This window comes from Syngnathus acus, chromosome 15, assembly GCF_901709675.1.
Source record: "Syngnathus acus chromosome 15, fSynAcu1.2, whole genome shotgun sequence".
Taxonomy (NCBI): Eukaryota; Metazoa; Chordata; class Actinopteri; order Syngnathiformes; family Syngnathidae; genus Syngnathus; species Syngnathus acus.
In genome coordinates this window covers 9,643,397-9,662,284 of record NC_051100.1, presented here as the reverse complement: position 1 = coordinate 9,662,284, position 18,888 = coordinate 9,643,397, and the positions used below count along the sequence as shown (strand labels likewise).

Here is an 18,888-nt window from a genome sequence, read left to right as displayed (position 1 = left end):
ATAATCGCTCATGGTTGTGTTGATTGTTAGTTGAGATTGTAATGCTTGTATTTTGATCTTTGCCAATTACTCATTATGCTCAAATGTTGATTGCGAGAGTAATGTCATCGATGAGAGTTTGCCCCCCACCCAGCTAGCGCGTAGGCGGGGCCTGTGTGATGACGTCATTCAATGACAGCTAGCTGTCAGAAAGTGAGTTCATTCCCCGGACTCGAGAAGACGGACGGTACGCCGTCGAAGGGTCGGTGCCCGTTTGCTTATATTTAGCGACAAGAAACGGTGAGACAGAGGAAAAATCAGCCCACCGAGCCCGGCCATGGACGAACAGGCGGGCCCCGGCGTGTTCTTCAACAACAATAACAACTCGGTTTTACCCGGCGCTGGTAAAGGACCTCTGCCTGATGGCGACGCAGGGGAGGCGGCTCGGGCGCAGTACAGTATCCCGGGGATCTTACACTTCCTGCAGCACGAATGGGCCCGCTTCGAAGTGGAGAGGGCACAATGGGACGTGGAGCGTGCTGAATTACAGGTGAAATCCACCATATTTTGCACACTCAGGACTATTTTCTTATGACAATCTCGAGGCATAACATAATTCCATTCCGTTTGCGCTTCTGGAAATGATTATCCTCGTTACTAGGCTAGCTTGTTAGCTTTCGCTTAGCAGCTAAATGCTCTAAGCCCCCCGCCCCCCCCCCCCCCCCATCCTGTTCTGACCGACAGAACGACGGCTGTTTTCGACCTAGTTACTGAATCCACATTGAACTTGCTGTGTGTTAGTTGACTGCGTTTATTGTGTTCGATAATGGACTTAAATAAAGATGTATTGATTTCCTGTAGCTAAGTGATTCTGTTGTTAGCAAGCCATGGCTAACTTAACCGGGCGCTGTACGTCTGCGTTGTTTTTTATATGTTGACGAAATGTCGAGAAGATCCTTCAATAAATCCAGGTTTCTATGGTGCATTGGTAATGATGACAAAGTACATATTTAGTTGTCGGTCATTTGTTCTGTTAATAGCTTGCTTCTACAAAACACCACATACCAGACTCCGGAGTCACAATATAGCGGATCGGATTGTATAGCTAACTCTGCCACTCCCCAGGATCAAGGGGATAAGATAAGATAAACGTTTTAAGATAAATTTCACCGACTATAGATTGCACTTGTTATATCAATTCCACTTTAACTCACTTTAAATATAGCCCGTAAAATGAATTCTGAGACCTGGCTAAAAATATGGTTGTCCATGGCGGGGCCCCCACAACCACATAACCGATTTTATATTTCTTCTGACATATTTCTACACGATGATCGGTGAAACATGATGTTTAGGTTGCTTGCCAGTTTGAAAACAAACCACGTAATTGACTTCCTGCAGTAGATTGGCCAATATAGCAGGTTCCATTTCCTGATTGAATTTCAGATTCATGCTGAAAGTTTTATCCTAGATGTTTATTTGTATTGACACTTCATGTGAGGGGGTTGCACAAAAACAGTGCTTTGTAGTCTTGTGGGAGAACTTTTCTCAAATTATGTTGCTCTCTGTGTGGCCACTGCTGTTTTTTAACTTCCTGCTTGTCTGCAGCAACAAATCTTGCAAAGCACAGTGAGGTTACCGAATGGCTTGTAGGGTAGTTTGCTTGTGGCGGCAAACTGCCACACAATCAATTTAGAATGTTGGTGTCTTTAATGACTGGTTGATATTCTGGGCATCATCTTAAACTCTGCACACTTAGCACTCCAGCGTTTCAGAGTTCAGTTTTTAGTTAGAATAGAAATATTTAATATTTGGGGGCACAACCCTCGCGCGTAATTACTGTATCATTGTTTTTTTCTTTGTTTTTCAGGGGATTTTTCCCTTTAGTATCTTCCTCAGGAGGTGGAATGCATGCTCTGTTGGGTTAAGGTCTGGTGATTGACTTGGCCAGTCTAAAATCTTCCACTTATTCTTCATGTTTGCTTAACAGCAAATGCAGTTTTCAGTGAAACCCAAAGCCAAAACCAATCACTATTTAATATTTAAATATCCTTTCTAAATGCAACACCCGACCGAGCAAGTAGAAACACTCATTGATCACATGTTCCAATAATTTTGCTTGGGTTCAAACAAAAGTTGCTCTGTCCTGAGTTGTCCAAGACATCTAGACGTAAATAGCTGAACTTTTTGTCTCGTGCATTTATTTTATCTGAACCTCAAATGTCATCAGTACACTACAGAAACAAAGGAAGTGACCTTGGCGTTCCAATACTTTTAGAAGGCACTTTATATCCACTCACTCTTGTGTACACTTAAGAGTGGACGGGGTTCATATGATTTCTTCTCAAAACCCAAATTACAAATTTGCGTCCTAAAGTACATTATTTATTGCCTAACAAAAATGTATGTACAACACTTGAGAAATGTATTATAATTTCTGTCATTATTTGCTTTTAATATATAACTGAGGCTATTTGACACAACAACATGTCTTATTTTTCTTTGTTTGGGCCGAAGGCAAGCCCCACAGTTTGCAAGAATGCTGCCCAGCAAGCCTGATAGGTCCTGGAAACATGAAGAGCCACTCCTCTTTAGCCGGGCCGCCCCGAAGCTGACTGTACACTACTCTACATGTCAGCTTCTCAAATTGCAGAGTTGAAAGCAGAGGCTCCTGTCCGTTAAGATTAGACTCAAGTCATGTGCTCGTAATTAATCACTAAATTGATTTGATAGGTCCAATTTTGTTTGTGGAAGTTTGCATCTCATTTTATTCTCTGGTATATCTCTGTATATTTTTTTATTTTCTTTTGTTTGTGGGTCGCTTCATCAATGTCAACGTGTAAGAGATGCTGAGCTCCACGTTCAATCTACGCGTGCGTGTGTAAAAGGATTTAATCAGCACATATTTTCAAACTTCTTTTCAAAATGTCTAGGATGCAATTCAATGTTCATAGTTTACCTTAGACAGGTGAAGATGTTTGAAAAAACTCTAGAAGTCTCTGTTGGAGCTACCGGAACCAGGACTGGGCATTGCTCAACATCAACTTTAACAGAACCGTACAGTATTCTTGCTACACGTGTGCGTTTTCTGATGCTTAAATCTTCTAGCACATTTCACAACAACCATTACTTTTCCTTTCATCGAATTAAAAGGAAGAACACTACCGTACGTCAAGTTGTAATATCGCGTCCATATCACACAGCAGTTGGAGCCACGTGGAATGATGAGCACCTTTCTGTAAACTGTGTCTTGTGTACGTTGTTGTGACTGCAAAGCCTTGCTAAACATTGCTAGCCAAAGTAAACAAGTGGGGCTGGTTGATTTTGTGTTTACGTGGGGATGAGAAAATGATGCAGCTCTGCTTTTGTTTATTGGCTTTTGAGGCCAATCTTGAGGAAATAAGAATATTTTGTTTGTTACCTCCGTATTAAAAAGAATATACATTTTTGAGGTGTGCGTCATGAAATAGGTAGGCCCAGTTGTGATGTAAAAATGTTCATTGCTGACTTGTAAGTCCAGTTGAAGATAGAAAGAAGCAATATTTTAGCCACATCAGTCATTCTTATTTTGATAAAATGGGATACACGATTTTTGTCAAGATTGTCACATTATTTAAATCACATTTCTGAGGTCCTTGACATCCTTTTCGGATCTATGGGCAGAAAATAAACTCCTGTACGCGATGACCCTCAACAGCCTAGTTATGGGGAAATCCCTGCTCCATGGTATATATCTCTTTGCCTGAACAATCTGTCAGCTTCCATAATTTGACACCCTGAGAAGGTTGAAGGTGACTCACGGTGTGAGATGGCTCCCAGTGTGTGTAGTGTGAAACATGAACCCCATTTGAAATGCCAATCTTATTCCAAAAAAGGAAAACAACTCGGTGTGTTTATGGTCTGAGATTGTCAGTAACAACTGCAGGTAGCTGCAGATAAGATTAGTATGAGTGAGCCATGATTAAAACGCTTATTAGAATGCTCTTAAGTTGACTTACTGTTAAGGCATAAAGCTGGCCAGTTTGGCTCGACAGCGCAGGAAAAACAAGCACTGTGCCAAGCTCAAACACAGGCTTGCACTTAACTGTGGCATTCAAAAATGGCTTGTCACCGTCGTTCCTTGATCAACTCAATATTTTGGTTCACTACGCAGGCCATTGTTATTTTTACTTTCCAGTATTTGCATCAGCTTGGGAAAGTGCAAACAAGCAACATTTCAAAAGTTGTGATTATCCGAAGTCAGACTACTTATGTTCTTTCTCACGTAAGCAGGCCACAAACTCATAGCTTTAAGGCTTCATTCGAGTTACCACATAGCGGTTGTTGCAATGACAAATAGCCACTGTGGACAAATAACAATGAATCCTATAAAATATCATTTTTAAAGCCAGTTTCTTTGAGCTTAACTATACACACTGGGCGTAGTTTCTCTGATAAAAAGTAAGAATTTATTTCCTTGCCACAGTGAATCCCGAGTCTCCTCGTGCTCCAAAATGATTTGTCAACCTCTACGGTGGCGGCTGCATGAGAATAAAATGTCAGTCTCATGAAGTGTAGTGAAGCTGTTAGACATGCTGAAAGGTAATCCAAATAGTGATGGGCTTCTCTGTTCGCCCCCCCCATGATTTGTTACCATCATTTTTAAGTACATACTTGTATTATGTATAGTGCTGTTGAGCAGTTTTGACAAACGTGTGAATTATTTTCTTGCTCTCGATCAGTTCCATTCGACAAGGCATGTTTGTATAACCAAGTACAGCACACAGCCTCCAGCTGTGCAATTGCATTACAATGTTATTATTAAATATAGATATTATTTTGCTCTGATCTGAATTGTGATGGAGATAGTATTGTTTTTTAATCCCCACTCTGACTACAGATGAATCTCACACATAGCAACAGTATTAGAATGTTGTTTTTTCTAAAGAGAGTATAGCTGTGTTGTTCTGAAGCCTAGATTTCCACAAATGACATTAATATTGCTTTTATTCATATCAGAAATGTTAACTTTGTTGATGATGTTTTGATTTATTCCCAAAGAAATTCCTGGTCGATCCCAGCTGGAATGAATGTGTTTACTACTGACGGATGCCTCGCACCTGTCTTGCTTCTAGAGTTCTGCAGCTTTTTCCGCCCTTGTTGCTGTCAGTGTGATGGAATGTGTGGAATGTACTTGGTGAATTATCAGGTCAACCATCATGTTGATCGTGGTGTTGTGTTGGGCTGCTGTGAATTAACTGCACTCAACCAAAGAAAGCCTGTTTGCATTGTAAATATGGGATTTACACCAGCCCCTGTTCCTCCTCTGGTCGTAAAGGGTCACCATGTGTGGAAGCCCTGTGGCCATATGAGGAGTCTTGTGAAATCCTGCAAAATTGAGTAAATCAAACCCTTGTCAGACTGCAATTCACTGTGTTGACGGCGTCAAGCTTGATCAGTAGATTCTTTGTCAGTATAGTCCTTATTGTTAGTCTCACTTATGTCTGGAACTAAGAAAAAAATAAATAATAATAAAAATAATATTAATAAAAAGTATATATTGGCTATAGGTGTCAAAATCAACAGCTAACTGAATATCACATTAATGTATTTTAATAACCAAGTAATCATTTAGGACCATTGTTTGATTTAAAATGGTCCAGCTCCTCTGGATTCAGCCTCGACAGTCATGATTCTCTGATTTAATGTAGTTCTCATAAAAGCAAATTGATTATCTTTTATGTTTAATCAAATAGTCATTTGCATATTTACTTTGGAAGACAATGACCAAACCAGTAACTGAATTAGTTTCAAAAAGGATCATGAGTACAACATCAATCCCTCTCTCGTGTGAGATTAATTGTGAGGCACCTTTATACAAAATACCAATTTATCAGATTAATCTCTGGAATAATACATTGATTCTAAAAATATTTGATTGTGACAGCCTTAATAATGACCCATTTGCCGGATTAAGATTGACATGCAAAAGTGGAGACTCCTGTTCCTGTCTTGTCCTAGCAGGATTATCTGTGTTCTATCTTGTGTTCATCTGTAGCCATGAGCCTATCACCATGCCCTCCTTTGACCCCCCCCAAACACTCTAGATGCCCCATCCTCATGTCCCTCGCTCGGGCACACTGAGGAGCTCTTATCCCGCAGCCCAATAATGCAGTCATTGTGAGGCCAGGATTAAATGCTTCCTGTGTCTCTTAACAGCCTTCGTTGACTCATTACATTCCTCCTAAGGTTAATGTTTGATCAGGGTGTAGATGGCAAGCCAGGGATTCACAGAGCTTCACTCTTCTCACTCTCTAGCACCACAGAACACCAGCCAGGAGTCTTCGTACAAGAGCTTTAATGGAGATAAGGAGGGGAACGTTTCTACAATTTCTTTGTAATCGCATTCAGGCTGGCATGAAGTGACAATTGGTGACATGGTTGTTGTTTGTGTAGGATGCATTTGAATGCATCTATCCAGCTCATTGTGAAGGAACCGCAGACAGAGTGGTCGATTTGATATGTTGCTTCTGAAGATCAGTTGTTGATATTTAGGAATGGAAAGTCTAAATTTAGCATTATTTTAGGGAAAATAACTGCCACAGTGCAGTTGTTGGTATGTATGCACAGAGCTGTGGATGTTTAGAATGCTGCTTCCAATGTGAGGCCGACTGAAGTGCAGTCATGACTCATTGTTGCGGGGCTACAGTAGCTCCGCTTGCTATTCGTGTGAACTCGTCATCCAGCCCACTCAAACTCACACCGCCCTCTGCATATAGATTCCAATGCAGAAATTCTATTTCGTTTCCTCTAGGAAGTTAACACCAAGCTAACAAAAAATCGACAATTTCACATTCTGATTTTGCTTCACAATTTTTTTCCTGTCAATTTTTTTTCAAAAATGCTTCATGAGCATGGCATCTACGTTTTCTTGAGCATAAAGCTGCACCTAAACTTAAGTCCACTGTGTGAAAGGTTGGAGACCAAACTATGTCAGCAACCCTGCCTCTTTAAAAGAGACTCTTAATGTAGAGTGAAAATATTTTGAGGGAGCGTTGTGTAGGAGTGTGAGTAGGTAAGGCGTATTATTTCCCATCCTGCCACACATATTGATTTGACATTGTACTATTTTAGTCTCAACAAAAGCAGCTGCTCGCCGATGTGCTGTCTTTATTCCAAGAAAGAACATTTTATGACGATGATGCGAGCAAATAAAATAAAAAAATGTCTCTTTTTATAGACACATTGCGAATTTGCCTCCCACTCCTTTAAAACGTCACCTATCTTTGTATTTCCAGGCACAGATCGCCTTCCTACAAGGAGAACGGAAAGGCCAGGAAAATCTCAAGAAAGACCTTGTGAGGAGGATCAAAATGTTGGAGTATGCGCTGAAGCAAGAGAGGTGAGTGCCATCACTATTGCGACTTTATTTCGCTAAGATAATACCTTTGTGTGCATTTTAAGAGCCCATGCAGTCAAAAGTCATTCACATTAAACATATACAAGCACAATGTCAGCAGAATCAGTTGTGGTGTGAGATTCTCCTGGGTTTAGCTGTCTGGTGTCTTGGGGAACATGTTGGCAAAAAGGTCCACGTTGGAATTTTAACATGCTAAAAAAATGAGGGCAAGAATGGAGAATTCCTTCTCCAGCCGAAATGAGGTCAGCGCCATAGCTTTCTCTTGTTGGAAGGATTTTGTTTTCGTTTCGTTTGTGCACCAGCTTGTCATACTCTCACTCCTCCTCCTCATTTATTCAGCCAACTTTTTCAGTGTTCGGAACATCAGATACTACTTTTGGAACTGTATGAGTTAGAGGCCATTTTTTTTAATGACTGCACCGCTTTGTTTTTTTGTTTTTTTGAGCCAACCTACTGCGATCTCAGAGCACAGGGGGTCAAAGACAGTGTGTTTAAAACAAACCCTTATATTATATTTACTTATTTCTGCCTAGACAGGAGATAATTAGGTAGTCTCTCAGTGTTGACTAGGCCACATTTGTGATCTTATTAGCAAGTGCTCTTGACCACTTCAAGTTGTTGACTCGAGCTGCTGGGTGTGTGAATCATACCGTCGTGAGTGTCAACAGTTTACAAAGAACTGAGAGAGTTGCTCTGATTTCCTCTGCCATCTCAGGTGTCACTTACCCTTTGCCTTCCTTTCCAGTGTGAGGAATTCCACTGGCCAATCTTTCACACGTGGGATTGTCCTGTAGCTCTTTTTAATGCGTATTCATCTACTTTTCCCTCGCGAGAGAGCACACGACTGCCTCAGGAGCGACGCTTGTAGCCCAGAATTACTACCACTTCCCGCTGGTTGCTAAGCAACCACTCACATCACCACGAACATCTTAAAAGCAGTGTGAGATTTTCATGAGGGGAGCTTCTTCTGGATGGGGGCTGGAGTCACGAGCTGCAGCCGTGTGAATCGAAAGGTGTTAGTGTACGCTTTGTACTGAGCTGATACATTTGGATCTGCTTGTAATGAGAGGGTTTTTATTCTTTCATTATCACTTTGTCGATGGAACATGTTACAATACTAGTAAATTGATTCATTAAAGAGTTGCACCTATGTGACAACTAGTTTCATACAATAATTAAAATGTTGTTATTTGATGGTCTGAAAATTCAGGTGATGTAAAATACACTGACTTCATGCAATCTTGTCTTGTCAACCATGTTTATTTACCTGTACACGCTTGTATTTGTTTGACTTACAGAGCAAAGTACCATAAGTTAAAATACGGGACAGAGTTAAATCAAGGTGACGTGAAACCTCCAAGCTACGATTCCGGTAAGTTGGCATTCACCTCCACCTGCTCGTCTGAATTACTGTTATTGTTGTGCTGACATACTTTGCGTGACATCACCGTTTTGCGTGTCAAAGCCTCATTCATGTCAGATCTTGTTTGCCTCCATAGTTTCCCTATGTCCTGTCTTGACTAATGAACTGGTTTATTCCATTGTGAAAATCGTGCTCTGTGAAAACAATATGTCTAAACTACTCTTTCAATGCAGAATATTTTGAATTTCTTTCAGCGATGTAACAGTAAACCAGTGTAAAGAAATAACACCGATTACTACCGTTTAAACTCTACACCCTTTATTTTATTTTGAACCTCAATAAATGAAACTTCATTCACTAACACATATCAAAACTTACAATATTGTGAGGCAGACAGGCTAACCTTTATTTGACTGGTACCCACCTGCGACTTATTTCTGCAAAGTAGCTGAAAGGTCAGCACTCTTTCACATCAGCATGCTAATTAAAATGTGGTAGCCCTTAAAGCTTTGTTTCCACAGTGTAAACAGAAAAAATAACTTTGTAGCATTCTATTCGTGTAATAAGCGTTGTATTAGTGGGTGTTTTGAATGGTTTGTAATGTTCAAGTATTTTTCCATCAAATCATATGTGGACGATTCCTCTCCGATTTCCTCATCTATTTTTACGAGGACTGTTCAAAGCTCCCTAGCCCTTGAAGTGTTGATGCAAGGCAGGAGGTGAGGGAAGACTTGTTAGGTGGTGAGGGTGGGTGGCGAGGCCTGAAAAGAGTGGGAAGTGTTGCTCATATGGTGACACGGCTGCCAATCGCTCACCTTCCTGACATGTGACCCACTTCTTCAGCAATTAGCAATATTTGACGCCACAACTCCGGCCACTGTGACACACTGGTCAGCACCATCCAAGCGTTATTAACATGCGTCTGGCCCATGCTAGAGTCCCAAGTGACTCACAAGTGGAGCGTAAAAGAGATGAATATGACTTGAGCTTTGGCGGCATAGTGAATGTGAGCAGTTCGGGATGCAGCCTTGATCGAGCGTCCATATTAAGAAGTGTATATACTAATAATAATTATTATTCAAATAACTACAATCGCAAATAAACTCAATATTTCAATTTTATACCAGTTGTATTATGAGTGATCGAAAAATGTCATTGACACACGTATGTAACCGAAAGCTGAATGTGTGTCTCTTCTCCTTCAGACGATACGAATGAGCAACGACACTTCTGGATCGCTGAACAATCAGCGTCCTGGAAACAAGGCCGGCAGCTCCTCAGGCAGTAAGAACACGTCTTTAGATTTTCCTCGTAAACATTTATTTATTTAGCTACAAAACACACATGATGTGTGACTGAATTGCCCGGCTGTTCGGAATGCTCCCCTGGTGCATATCGTATGGCTGACTTCATGCAAATTACAGTTGGCGCATGATGGTGCACTTCTTTGTCAGCATGGTTGAGGACCCAAAAGTGTGGACGGGAGCTCCCTCACATGGGCAGCATCAGTCATTACCTGCTCTTTCTTTTTAATAACCTGATTTAAGTGCATGTTATTGTGAACTTAAAAAAAACGTTTATCTGATTAAATCTTTCAATATGACAAAAATGACATTGTAAGGTCAGAACCTGTCACCTGAAATAACGATGCATTGCAATGTGACCCAGATTAAGATTGAACACAGAAACTCAATTCCACGCAATTATTACTTTTTGTGGCCAAATATCTGTTTATGAAATTTCACCTCATTATACCTTATATCATTTTGTAAGTGATACTCTTTGGTTCATGCCTATTATGTGGCCTCTTAGCTAAGGAAAATGTGATCAATTAAGCGCACTGCAGCCTCTCATATCATCTGCTTTACATCCTGGCAGCCCAGATTTCTTGATGAACAAAGTGCTAATTTCGGCTGAGTCATTTTGCCTAAAATGCTTTTAATCCAATTTGTGCTCGCTGATGAGGCAAGAATCTCTTTCTGCATCTTTGATCACATTTATGTCCCTGCGGTATCTCTATTCCCCCAAGACATGTTTTTTTTTTATGTAACACTATCAATTCAGTCACCCTTGTTCAGGTTTGCCTGCAACTCAAACAACCCATTTGTCATTTTCTAGGTACCTGCAGGAGGTGGGTTACACCGACACCATCTTAGATGTGAAGTCGCAACGTGTCCGAGCGCTGCTAGGACTAGCCGGCGATGGAAGCGCAAAGACGGTTGAACGTATGAGTACGGAGCCTTTAGTGAATGGGACAGACACGTCAACAAAGGGCATGGGAACTAGAGGGTAAGTAACAACCTCAGTTAAATGAATAGCAAGCTCCTAGATACCGATGACTTGCTTGTAAATCACATTGTAAAGCAGTCCAACTCTTATTGCAGCCGTGACTTTATGGATGTATTCATACTCAACAGGAAAGCTGAGCTCTCAGACACAAGCGCCGTGCTGGAGGCCTTCAAGTTCATCGAGAATGCGGCAGCTGAGTTCAGTGATGACGATGACGACGAGGACAGTGAGGGGAAGGACAGGACTAACGTGGAGTCCCGAACGGTAAAATAAAAGCCTACCATCACTTTCTAAATGGTTTTACGATTCATGTTCCTGCATGCTCCCTCCAGATTATTAGGAAGAAGCCATCATCATCATCAACGCCGCCAGCCAGTATGGACATTAGTGAGGACCCCGACACAGAAGATGCCCTCAAGGGCTTTGATTTCTTATCAAGCCCTGATGAGATGGACATCTCACCAGAGTGCAGAGGCACAGGGGATGGCACTGACTGGGGTGAGTCTGCTGAAACTGGTAGCGTTTTGAACAAAACGAAAACACATCAGCATGCAGGTTTTAGAAAACATGAAGAAAACCTGGAGCTTTCTAATTTGACTGTAAATGTGATTTATTGTTTTTCCTAACACTTTTCATTCATTTGTCTTGTGTACATAAATCACAACCTATGGAGTTAATATCATATTGTCCGATGTCATCCACTCTATGTTCCTGAAGCTAGCCTGTGACTAGAATTTCTCACATCTTGTGTGTTTAATCAGTCTAATGTTTGTCTTCCACCGGTCCTCAGATTAAAGCCAGAAAAAAATGGGCTCAAGAATATACTGAGCTGTTTCTTTGTAACGGGGTCCTGTGTTGTGCCAGTGTTTGGGATTTTGTGGCGTTTCTTAAAAGAACAGCTATAGGACATCTCAATTTCACACATATATGGAAACACTGAACAGTCTGCAATTTTGACATCATTTCTGGGCTGCACAGTATCATAATTGCCTCGGAGAGGTCTGTGGAAATGCAGCGTTAATCCTAACAAAATGCAAATTCTTAGTTTGAAGTGTGTCTGCTTGTAGCGCCTTATCAATCCTACACGCTGGCATCCAATTAATAGTAATAAAAAAAAAATCCTTTTGTTCATTGTTTCGCTGGGATCCAATTAATAATTGAAAAAATATCCTTTTGTGACAAACGTCTTTATGATAGGAAACTCTAAATATTCAAATTCGAACATGCAAAGAATACTAAACAGTCTCTCTGAAATGCGTGAAGTCTTTCAAAGAAAAGACGTTCATGCTGTCCACTGTGACCCTTGAGAAACCTTCACATTAGGAGCAAATGGAGAGACGGCTCTGTAGCTCTCCCACCCTGCCAGGCTTTTTAAGGCTCACCACTTGGCAGTTCTTCAGCAGCCTCTCCGTTTGGTTTTGTCCCCCCTGTGTAGACAAGAACGAGCACGGTCCCATTTCTGAGGCCTGGGACGTGGACCCGGGCTTGATAACCAAACTCAAGGAGCAGTACAGAAAGGAGCGCAAGGGGAAAAAAGGGGTGAAGAGTAAGTCCTGCCAGGCGTCGCTGCCTCCCTTCGTCTCTCTTTGTAGAGTCTCACTTCCTTGAGTTCATTCGAAAAGCTCCAGTCAAATGCCCTTTATTTGGCTTTGCTCTGACCTATTCTTGTCTGTCATTTCATCTTGAATGCTTTCTGTTCTTTGTGCCGCATACTCCATATTTGTCCCTTTTCCTTTTACTGGCTTGCTGCATGCTGTACCGCCCGCCCGCTCTAATGTCGCAGATATCACAGAGCAATATGAAAGGTGGTCCATTTTAGGATCAAGTCGTTTCCCCAGCCTGTTTGTGTCAGCGCTGCTTTCCGCAGTGATCATAATGTCATTATCGCTACTGCCACCATCTTGGTCTGTCAGCCTTGATGCTTCTGTAATAGTTGCAGCACTTCACAATTGTCTCAAACGGCTCTTAGGGAAACGCACTTCAGTCGTCATAGTCTACTTCACTCGGCAGTTTTTTTCTCGCCTTGATTGAATAAGGAAATTAAGGCCATTCTCGTTCTACTTCATTTCATTCGATGCTGCTTTTATTACTTGTCTGCTTTCAGTACAGATTAGTTTTACTCTTCACACTGTGGCCAAGGTCAAAGTAAGTAGATGTAGTTTTAGGTCGGGCTTCAGAGTGTTGCTTTGTGTGGTACAATGACAAGGTGTATTGTGCATTTTTTCAGAATTATCAGATAATTTGATCTGATAATTCTGAAAAAATGCACAATACATGGTTTTGACACAAAATTATATCACATTATACATAGCTTATTTCATACCCATTTTGAAGGGGCAGGCAGCCCTGTCCTCCGCAAGTGAATGCTTTTAAGCCTGCCCTATATGCTGATGGGCCAATGGCTGGTATGGATTCCATTACCATGATGATCATGGTGAGGCTAGTGGGCTGAAAAAGGCCAGCTGCTTCTACTTGTGGAAGTGGAGCCCTGAGTGTGTCTGTTTGTGGACAGCAAGCGTAAAGACAATAGATAAATAAATAAATTGGTCACTATGTAAATTAGCTCCACTGCTCCACGAAAAAGTCGTCTGTTGGAAATTGAGAAAAGTACACCCAAGGACTCATTTTCAGAGATTGGCAGATAATAAAGTATTTACTCGTCGTTTAATTACAACACTTGATGTTTGGGCAGATACTCCTGAGGCCTTAATACACAAGACATTTAAAAGTCAATTGTTTTCTAGTATGTGCCCATGAATTAAAATGTAAGTCAATATTGCTTTTGACCCCCATCCACACAAGTCTGCATTTAATGCCAAAAGAACATCAACCACCTTTTTTCCCCATCTGTGCTGCTGACCTCCATTCTATCCCATGTATCTTTTCTGCATCCCTTATTTTTATTGCTTTTCGATGCTACGTTTCCATTCTTTTCATGTTTTGTCTCTTAATCTTTTTGATGGGATGCTTTCAACAGGACCCAACCGGTCCAAGCTCCAGGACATGCTGGCTAATCTGAGAGATGCTGAGGACGTGTCCCACATGCAGCCTCCATCCGCCACCCAATCCCGATCCAACGTTGTACGCTTCAACGAGGTCGACGGCAGCCGAACAGATGAAGGTCAGCGAGTCTTTTAGTTTCTACGTGCCAAATATGCCTCAGCCTGCCTGTAATTGTCGACACCGTTGTGACGACTCGAGCTCTGTGTTTATTTCTAGTGGAGGCGCTGACCTTCCCGCCCACCTCAGGGAAGTCGTTCATTATGGGCTCCGATGAGGCCATGGAGAGTGAGTTGGGCCTGGGCGAGCTGGCCGGGCTCACTGTTGCCAATGAGGCCGACAGCCTGGCGTACGATGTGAGTAGGAGGGTGCCAAAAATCCCACAAGGCCATCATTCTGGCCACAACTATTTCTGAACATTTGATGATTCGAGCTCAGAGTGTATCTGGCCGTGTTTCTCTAACATAGAATTCATATATATATAGCCAATATTCAGATATATCACAAGCCTCTACTTTTCCTTTAGTTTTGATAGTGCATCTATAAACGTTCCTGACTAGAGACTCTTTCCTCAGATTGGCAACAATAAAGATGCAATGAGAAAAACCTGGAATCCTAAATTTACCCTGCGGAGCCATTTCGACGCAATTCGAGCGCTGACCTTCCATCCTGTTGAGCCTGTCCTTGTCACTGCCTCAGAGGATCACACCCTCAAGATGTGGAATCTTCAAAAGACAACTCCAGCCAAAAAGTAGGAGAACATGACACATTGGAGAAAGACACTCTTGTATCTGTGAAGATGCTTGCTTTCCATTGGGTTGACATCTGCCGGTAATTGTTCTCACTCATCAAAGTGATTTCGCAGCACAGCTCTGCCACACTCCCACGCGCTGTCTACTGGGAGTCATTCAGAGTAAACACTTCTGGATCAGTACAACTTGTTAAGCTACACTTTTATAATGTCAAGAGATGCCGGCCCTATCAACGACTTTCAGGAACATTCTGGATATTTTGTCTGGAACATTTTGTTTTTGACATGTACCACCAGAAAGACAGGTTGTAACGTTGTTTAAAAGAAAAGTATAAACGATATGTAACATTGAGAATGTCTTTTTGTACATCACAAAAGTGAAAATCAAAAGGCAGTACTCTCGCAAACAAATACTGCAACGTTGCAGATTTGCCAATATATACTTTATATATACTTTATATATTTATATACTTTGTCTTAGAGCCCTTCCTCTTGGCTGATGTATCTGATAGGATATTGATTCATTTCTCATCTCTTCTCTGTTAAATGCTGCCAAACTGGAACTTGGCATCTCTGAATGTCCTGCAAGTGAATGCCACAGTTGTAGCGTGTGGTGATCAATGTTTTTTGTCCACAGGAGTACATCTTTAGATGTGGAGCCAATCTACACCTTCAGGGCCCACAGGTACAATATAGTGCTGTTAAACAAAATCATGTTTTTCGTCTTGCCTGACAAACACGTAAACGTCTGATCATACTGGAACTCACAGGGGGGCTGTGTTGAGTGTGGTCATGAGCAGCTCCGGGGAGCAGTGCTTTAGCGGCGGGGTGGACGGCACCATCCAATGCTGGAACATGCCCAACCCCAACATCGACCCCTACGATTCCTACGGTAATGCGGGGATGACATTTTCTATCAAATAAATTAATACGAGAATGGAATTTAGTGATTGATTGAGTTTGTGGTGTGTGATAGACTCATCAGTGCTGCGTGGGGAGCTTTGTGGACACACAGACTCCATTTGGGGCTTAGTGTACAGCAACGCACACCAGCGCCTCCTTTCCTGCTCGGCCGATGGGACTGTGAGACTGTGGGATGCCAACAATATTTCCCCCGCTCTCACAGTGTTCAACGAAAATAAGAGTAATCAATCTAAATCCCGTAATTGTGAGTTATCCACAGTGACGGGTTGCTTTTGTGTAACCCATGGCTGCTTATGTTTGTATCAGAGATGGGAGTTCCCTCCTCAGTGGACCTGGTGTGTAGTGAACCAGCTCACCTGGTCACATCCTTTACCAGCGGCGAGATTGGCCTCTTCAACATGGAGACGAGTCAACTTGTCCTCAGCCTGGAGTCCAATTTGGAGCAAGGTCTGTTTGGAAATGCTAATAATGCGCTTGATTTACATCAGTTATGTTTTTATTATAATGATATTAATTTTAAAAAACATTTTATAGTCTCACAAACAATTAAAGGATGCTTAATGGGAACATTGTGTTTGTTTACACACGCATATTTCTAGTTCTACCCGATTGCATCATTGTGTTGTTCACTCTCATTCAGGTCCTCCCATTCACATCAACAAGATCCTCAGCCACCCCACGCTCCCCATCACCATCACAGCACAGGAGGACAGACACATCAAATTCTACGACAACAACACTGGCAAACTGATACACTCCATGGTGGCACACCTGGATGCCGTCACCAGCTTAGCTGTGGACCCCAACGGATTGTATCTCATGTCGGGCAGTAAGTGTCCAAATTAGCGCTGAACAGGACAAATCACATTCAGATTATATTAGATTTACAGCCCAGGGATGACATCTTGAACACTACTCAATCAGGTTACAGTGCAGATGCACACCATCACAACTACAATAAGTTTTGTGCAATAAAATGCTTGTATTTGTTTGCTTAAAAATCCCGAGTATAGCAATTGGTGCAAACAATAACCCACAGGTGTTCTATGTATTGAGTGGTAGTTCACATATTTGAATGAACACATGCGGTTTCTCTGATCTGCTTCTCTTGCTTCTGACAACTATTTATCCAGGTCACGACTGCTCCATCCGCTTGTGGAACCTGGAGAGTAAAACCTGCATCCAGGAATTCACGGCTCACCGAAAGAAGTTCGAGGAATCCATTCATGATGTGGCTTTTCATCCCTCTAAATGCTACATCGCGAGCGCCGGGTCAGACGCCCTGGCTAAGGTGTTCGTATGACGCAGTGCGACATCTCTCCCCATAGCCCCCTCCCCCGAATCCGCCTCCACTGATCAGGGACCAATTGAGGCACCGGAAGGGAATTGACCTTCAGGCACGGGTCCAATGTCACCCTCTACCGCCCGCCCATTGGTTTCCCATCGGACCGGCAGACACTGTTGCTGCTTACAGGCCAGGGATCTCCACATGAAGGTCAGGCTGGGAGAACTGTCCTCCTGCCCTCCCCCTCATCTAGCATCCAGGCAGGCCTGGGTGTGACTGCTTGCAGCAACTCAGACTTCACCTCCACAGCCAGGAGGCTCAGGACAAGTGTGAAAATAAGTGAGGAGTCAAGAAACCCGGTTCCGAGCCGCTTTTCAGCCCCGCCCGCACCCCTCAGGCCCTCTCCTCCCCATGAACGGACCAGACCCGCTACAAGATCAGGTTTTGTGTTGTCGGTCAAGATTCACTTCTCCTTTGCTTTTCGGACTGACTCTGCTTGCTGGCCTGCCTTGATTTTCCTTTTTAAAACACTTGTTGACAAATGTGCCTTTGCTTTAAAAGGCCTTGGAAATGTTATTTTAACAAGCTTGTTTTGGGGGAGTCGGGAGGGAGGGAGGGAGGGAGGGACCGACTGAGAAACGGATCTGGTTGACAGTGTTGCTCATTTGGGTGTAAAATGACAAATGCTTATAATAAACAAACTATATATTCAGTCTTAAAATTAACTGTGTAGTGTGAATTGAGTGCTCCTTTTTGATAAATGTATTTGGGGAATCAGTTTTGTGCTTTTCCAGGCAAAGCTGGTAGTGTGACGCAGAGCAGATGCATTATATGGTCTGTTTGTTAGATTATTGTACACTTGATAAGTAAGATTAGCGTACAAATATGTGTCTAAAGTAAACCATTTTGGTTATACTATTACAATTCAAAGTTGGTTATTGGTGTTCATTTTAGAAATAACTAATTGATTTTGGCCAGTTTACTCTTGTTCCAATTAAATGGCTTGTACTGTTTGTAGTTCCCTCTCCCCACCGGACATGCTTGATCACAACGTGATGTGTCATGTCCACTTATTGACAGTAGTCCAGTGTTTAGCAGGAACTTAGTGCAGTACTTTTGACATAACACGTTCACCATCTAACACAGAATGACCTGACGTTTCCTACAACTTCTAATCCTACTGTAAACTGCGAAGAGACGTTCCGAGGGTTTGAATCAAATGACGGGAGAGTGCAGTGTCCAACGAGCCATTTTCTCATTCACTGGTTTGTAAATCAAAGCAATGTTCAAAAATAAAACCTGCTGTAAACTATTAACTTGGCTCTGATATCAGTCATGTTTATGCTTGCTTATAAAACACATTTCCCCCTTAAATGTTTTCTTCATTTTCTTTATTTTATCAAAACTTGCAAACAAAAAAAAATCATTGTGAGCAAATGCTTTTATATGAATATGTACAAATAGGGAGACAATCATAAATACTCTTGAAACAACAGATGTTTAAAAGTGACGGCAATGTTAAGGAAATAATGCAGCATGCCAATGACGAATAGTCTGCGAAAGGAACTGACACAATGTCCCCACTAACAAATCTCTCTTGTTAGGAAGAAAACACACCTCCACAGAAAGCGCAAGGAAGCCTCAAGAGATGTATGCCTTTCTGCAAGAAGCACGTCACAATAAGATCGTGTAGACTTACATTTTGGTTCCACCTTCAAATAATCCACCGATTATGAACAGTTGCCATTATGATGCTACACAGACTTTACAGGCGCGTCTTAATATACATAAAAATATGGAATGTTCATTTCAGTAATTTCAAAAAGCGAAACGCATTCTTGTAGAGCCACTACACATAGGGAAACATTTCATTATAATTACAGTCTACAACAAATTTA

The 18,888-nt window shown here is 41.9% G+C and overlaps 1 protein-coding gene across 2 annotated transcripts; it reads left to right on the top strand.

Moving 5' to 3' along the window:
• Positions 1 to 166: 166 nt before the first annotated feature.
• On the top strand, positions 167 to 18,364 carry strn (striatin, calmodulin binding protein). 2 transcript variants are annotated; one of them, XM_037270915.1, is made up of 17 exons: positions 167 to 529; positions 7,257 to 7,360; positions 8,677 to 8,750; positions 9,947 to 10,025; positions 10,860 to 11,030; positions 11,159 to 11,294; positions 11,363 to 11,528; positions 12,466 to 12,576; positions 14,008 to 14,151; positions 14,250 to 14,386; positions 14,606 to 14,781; positions 15,419 to 15,466; positions 15,552 to 15,673; positions 15,758 to 15,925; positions 16,012 to 16,152; positions 16,346 to 16,534; positions 16,839 to 18,364. In XM_037270915.1, the coding sequence occupies exons 1-17, from the start codon at positions 317 to 319 to the stop codon at positions 17,006 to 17,008; spliced, it is 2,349 nt and encodes a 782-aa protein (XP_037126810.1). In that variant the 5' UTR covers positions 167 to 316; the 3' UTR covers positions 17,009 to 18,364. The 2 variants fall into 2 exon arrangements, with proteins under 2 accessions (XP_037126810.1, XP_037126811.1); XM_037270916.1 differs by lacking the exon at positions 12,466 to 12,576.
• Positions 18,365 to 18,888: the final 524 nt, after the last annotated feature.

Coding starts and splice junctions, on each gene's coding strand:
- strn (XM_037270915.1), top strand. CDS start 317: ATGGACGAACAGGCGGGCCCCGGCGTGTTCTTCAACAACAATAACAAC. Junction 14,152..14,249: donor CGGCAGCCGAACAGATGAAG/GTCAGCGAGTCT, acceptor GTTTATTTCTAG/TGGAGGCGCTGACCTTCCCG. Junction 15,467..15,551: donor TACACCTTCAGGGCCCACAG/GTACAATATAGT, acceptor TGGAACTCACAG/GGGGGCTGTGTTGAGTGTGG.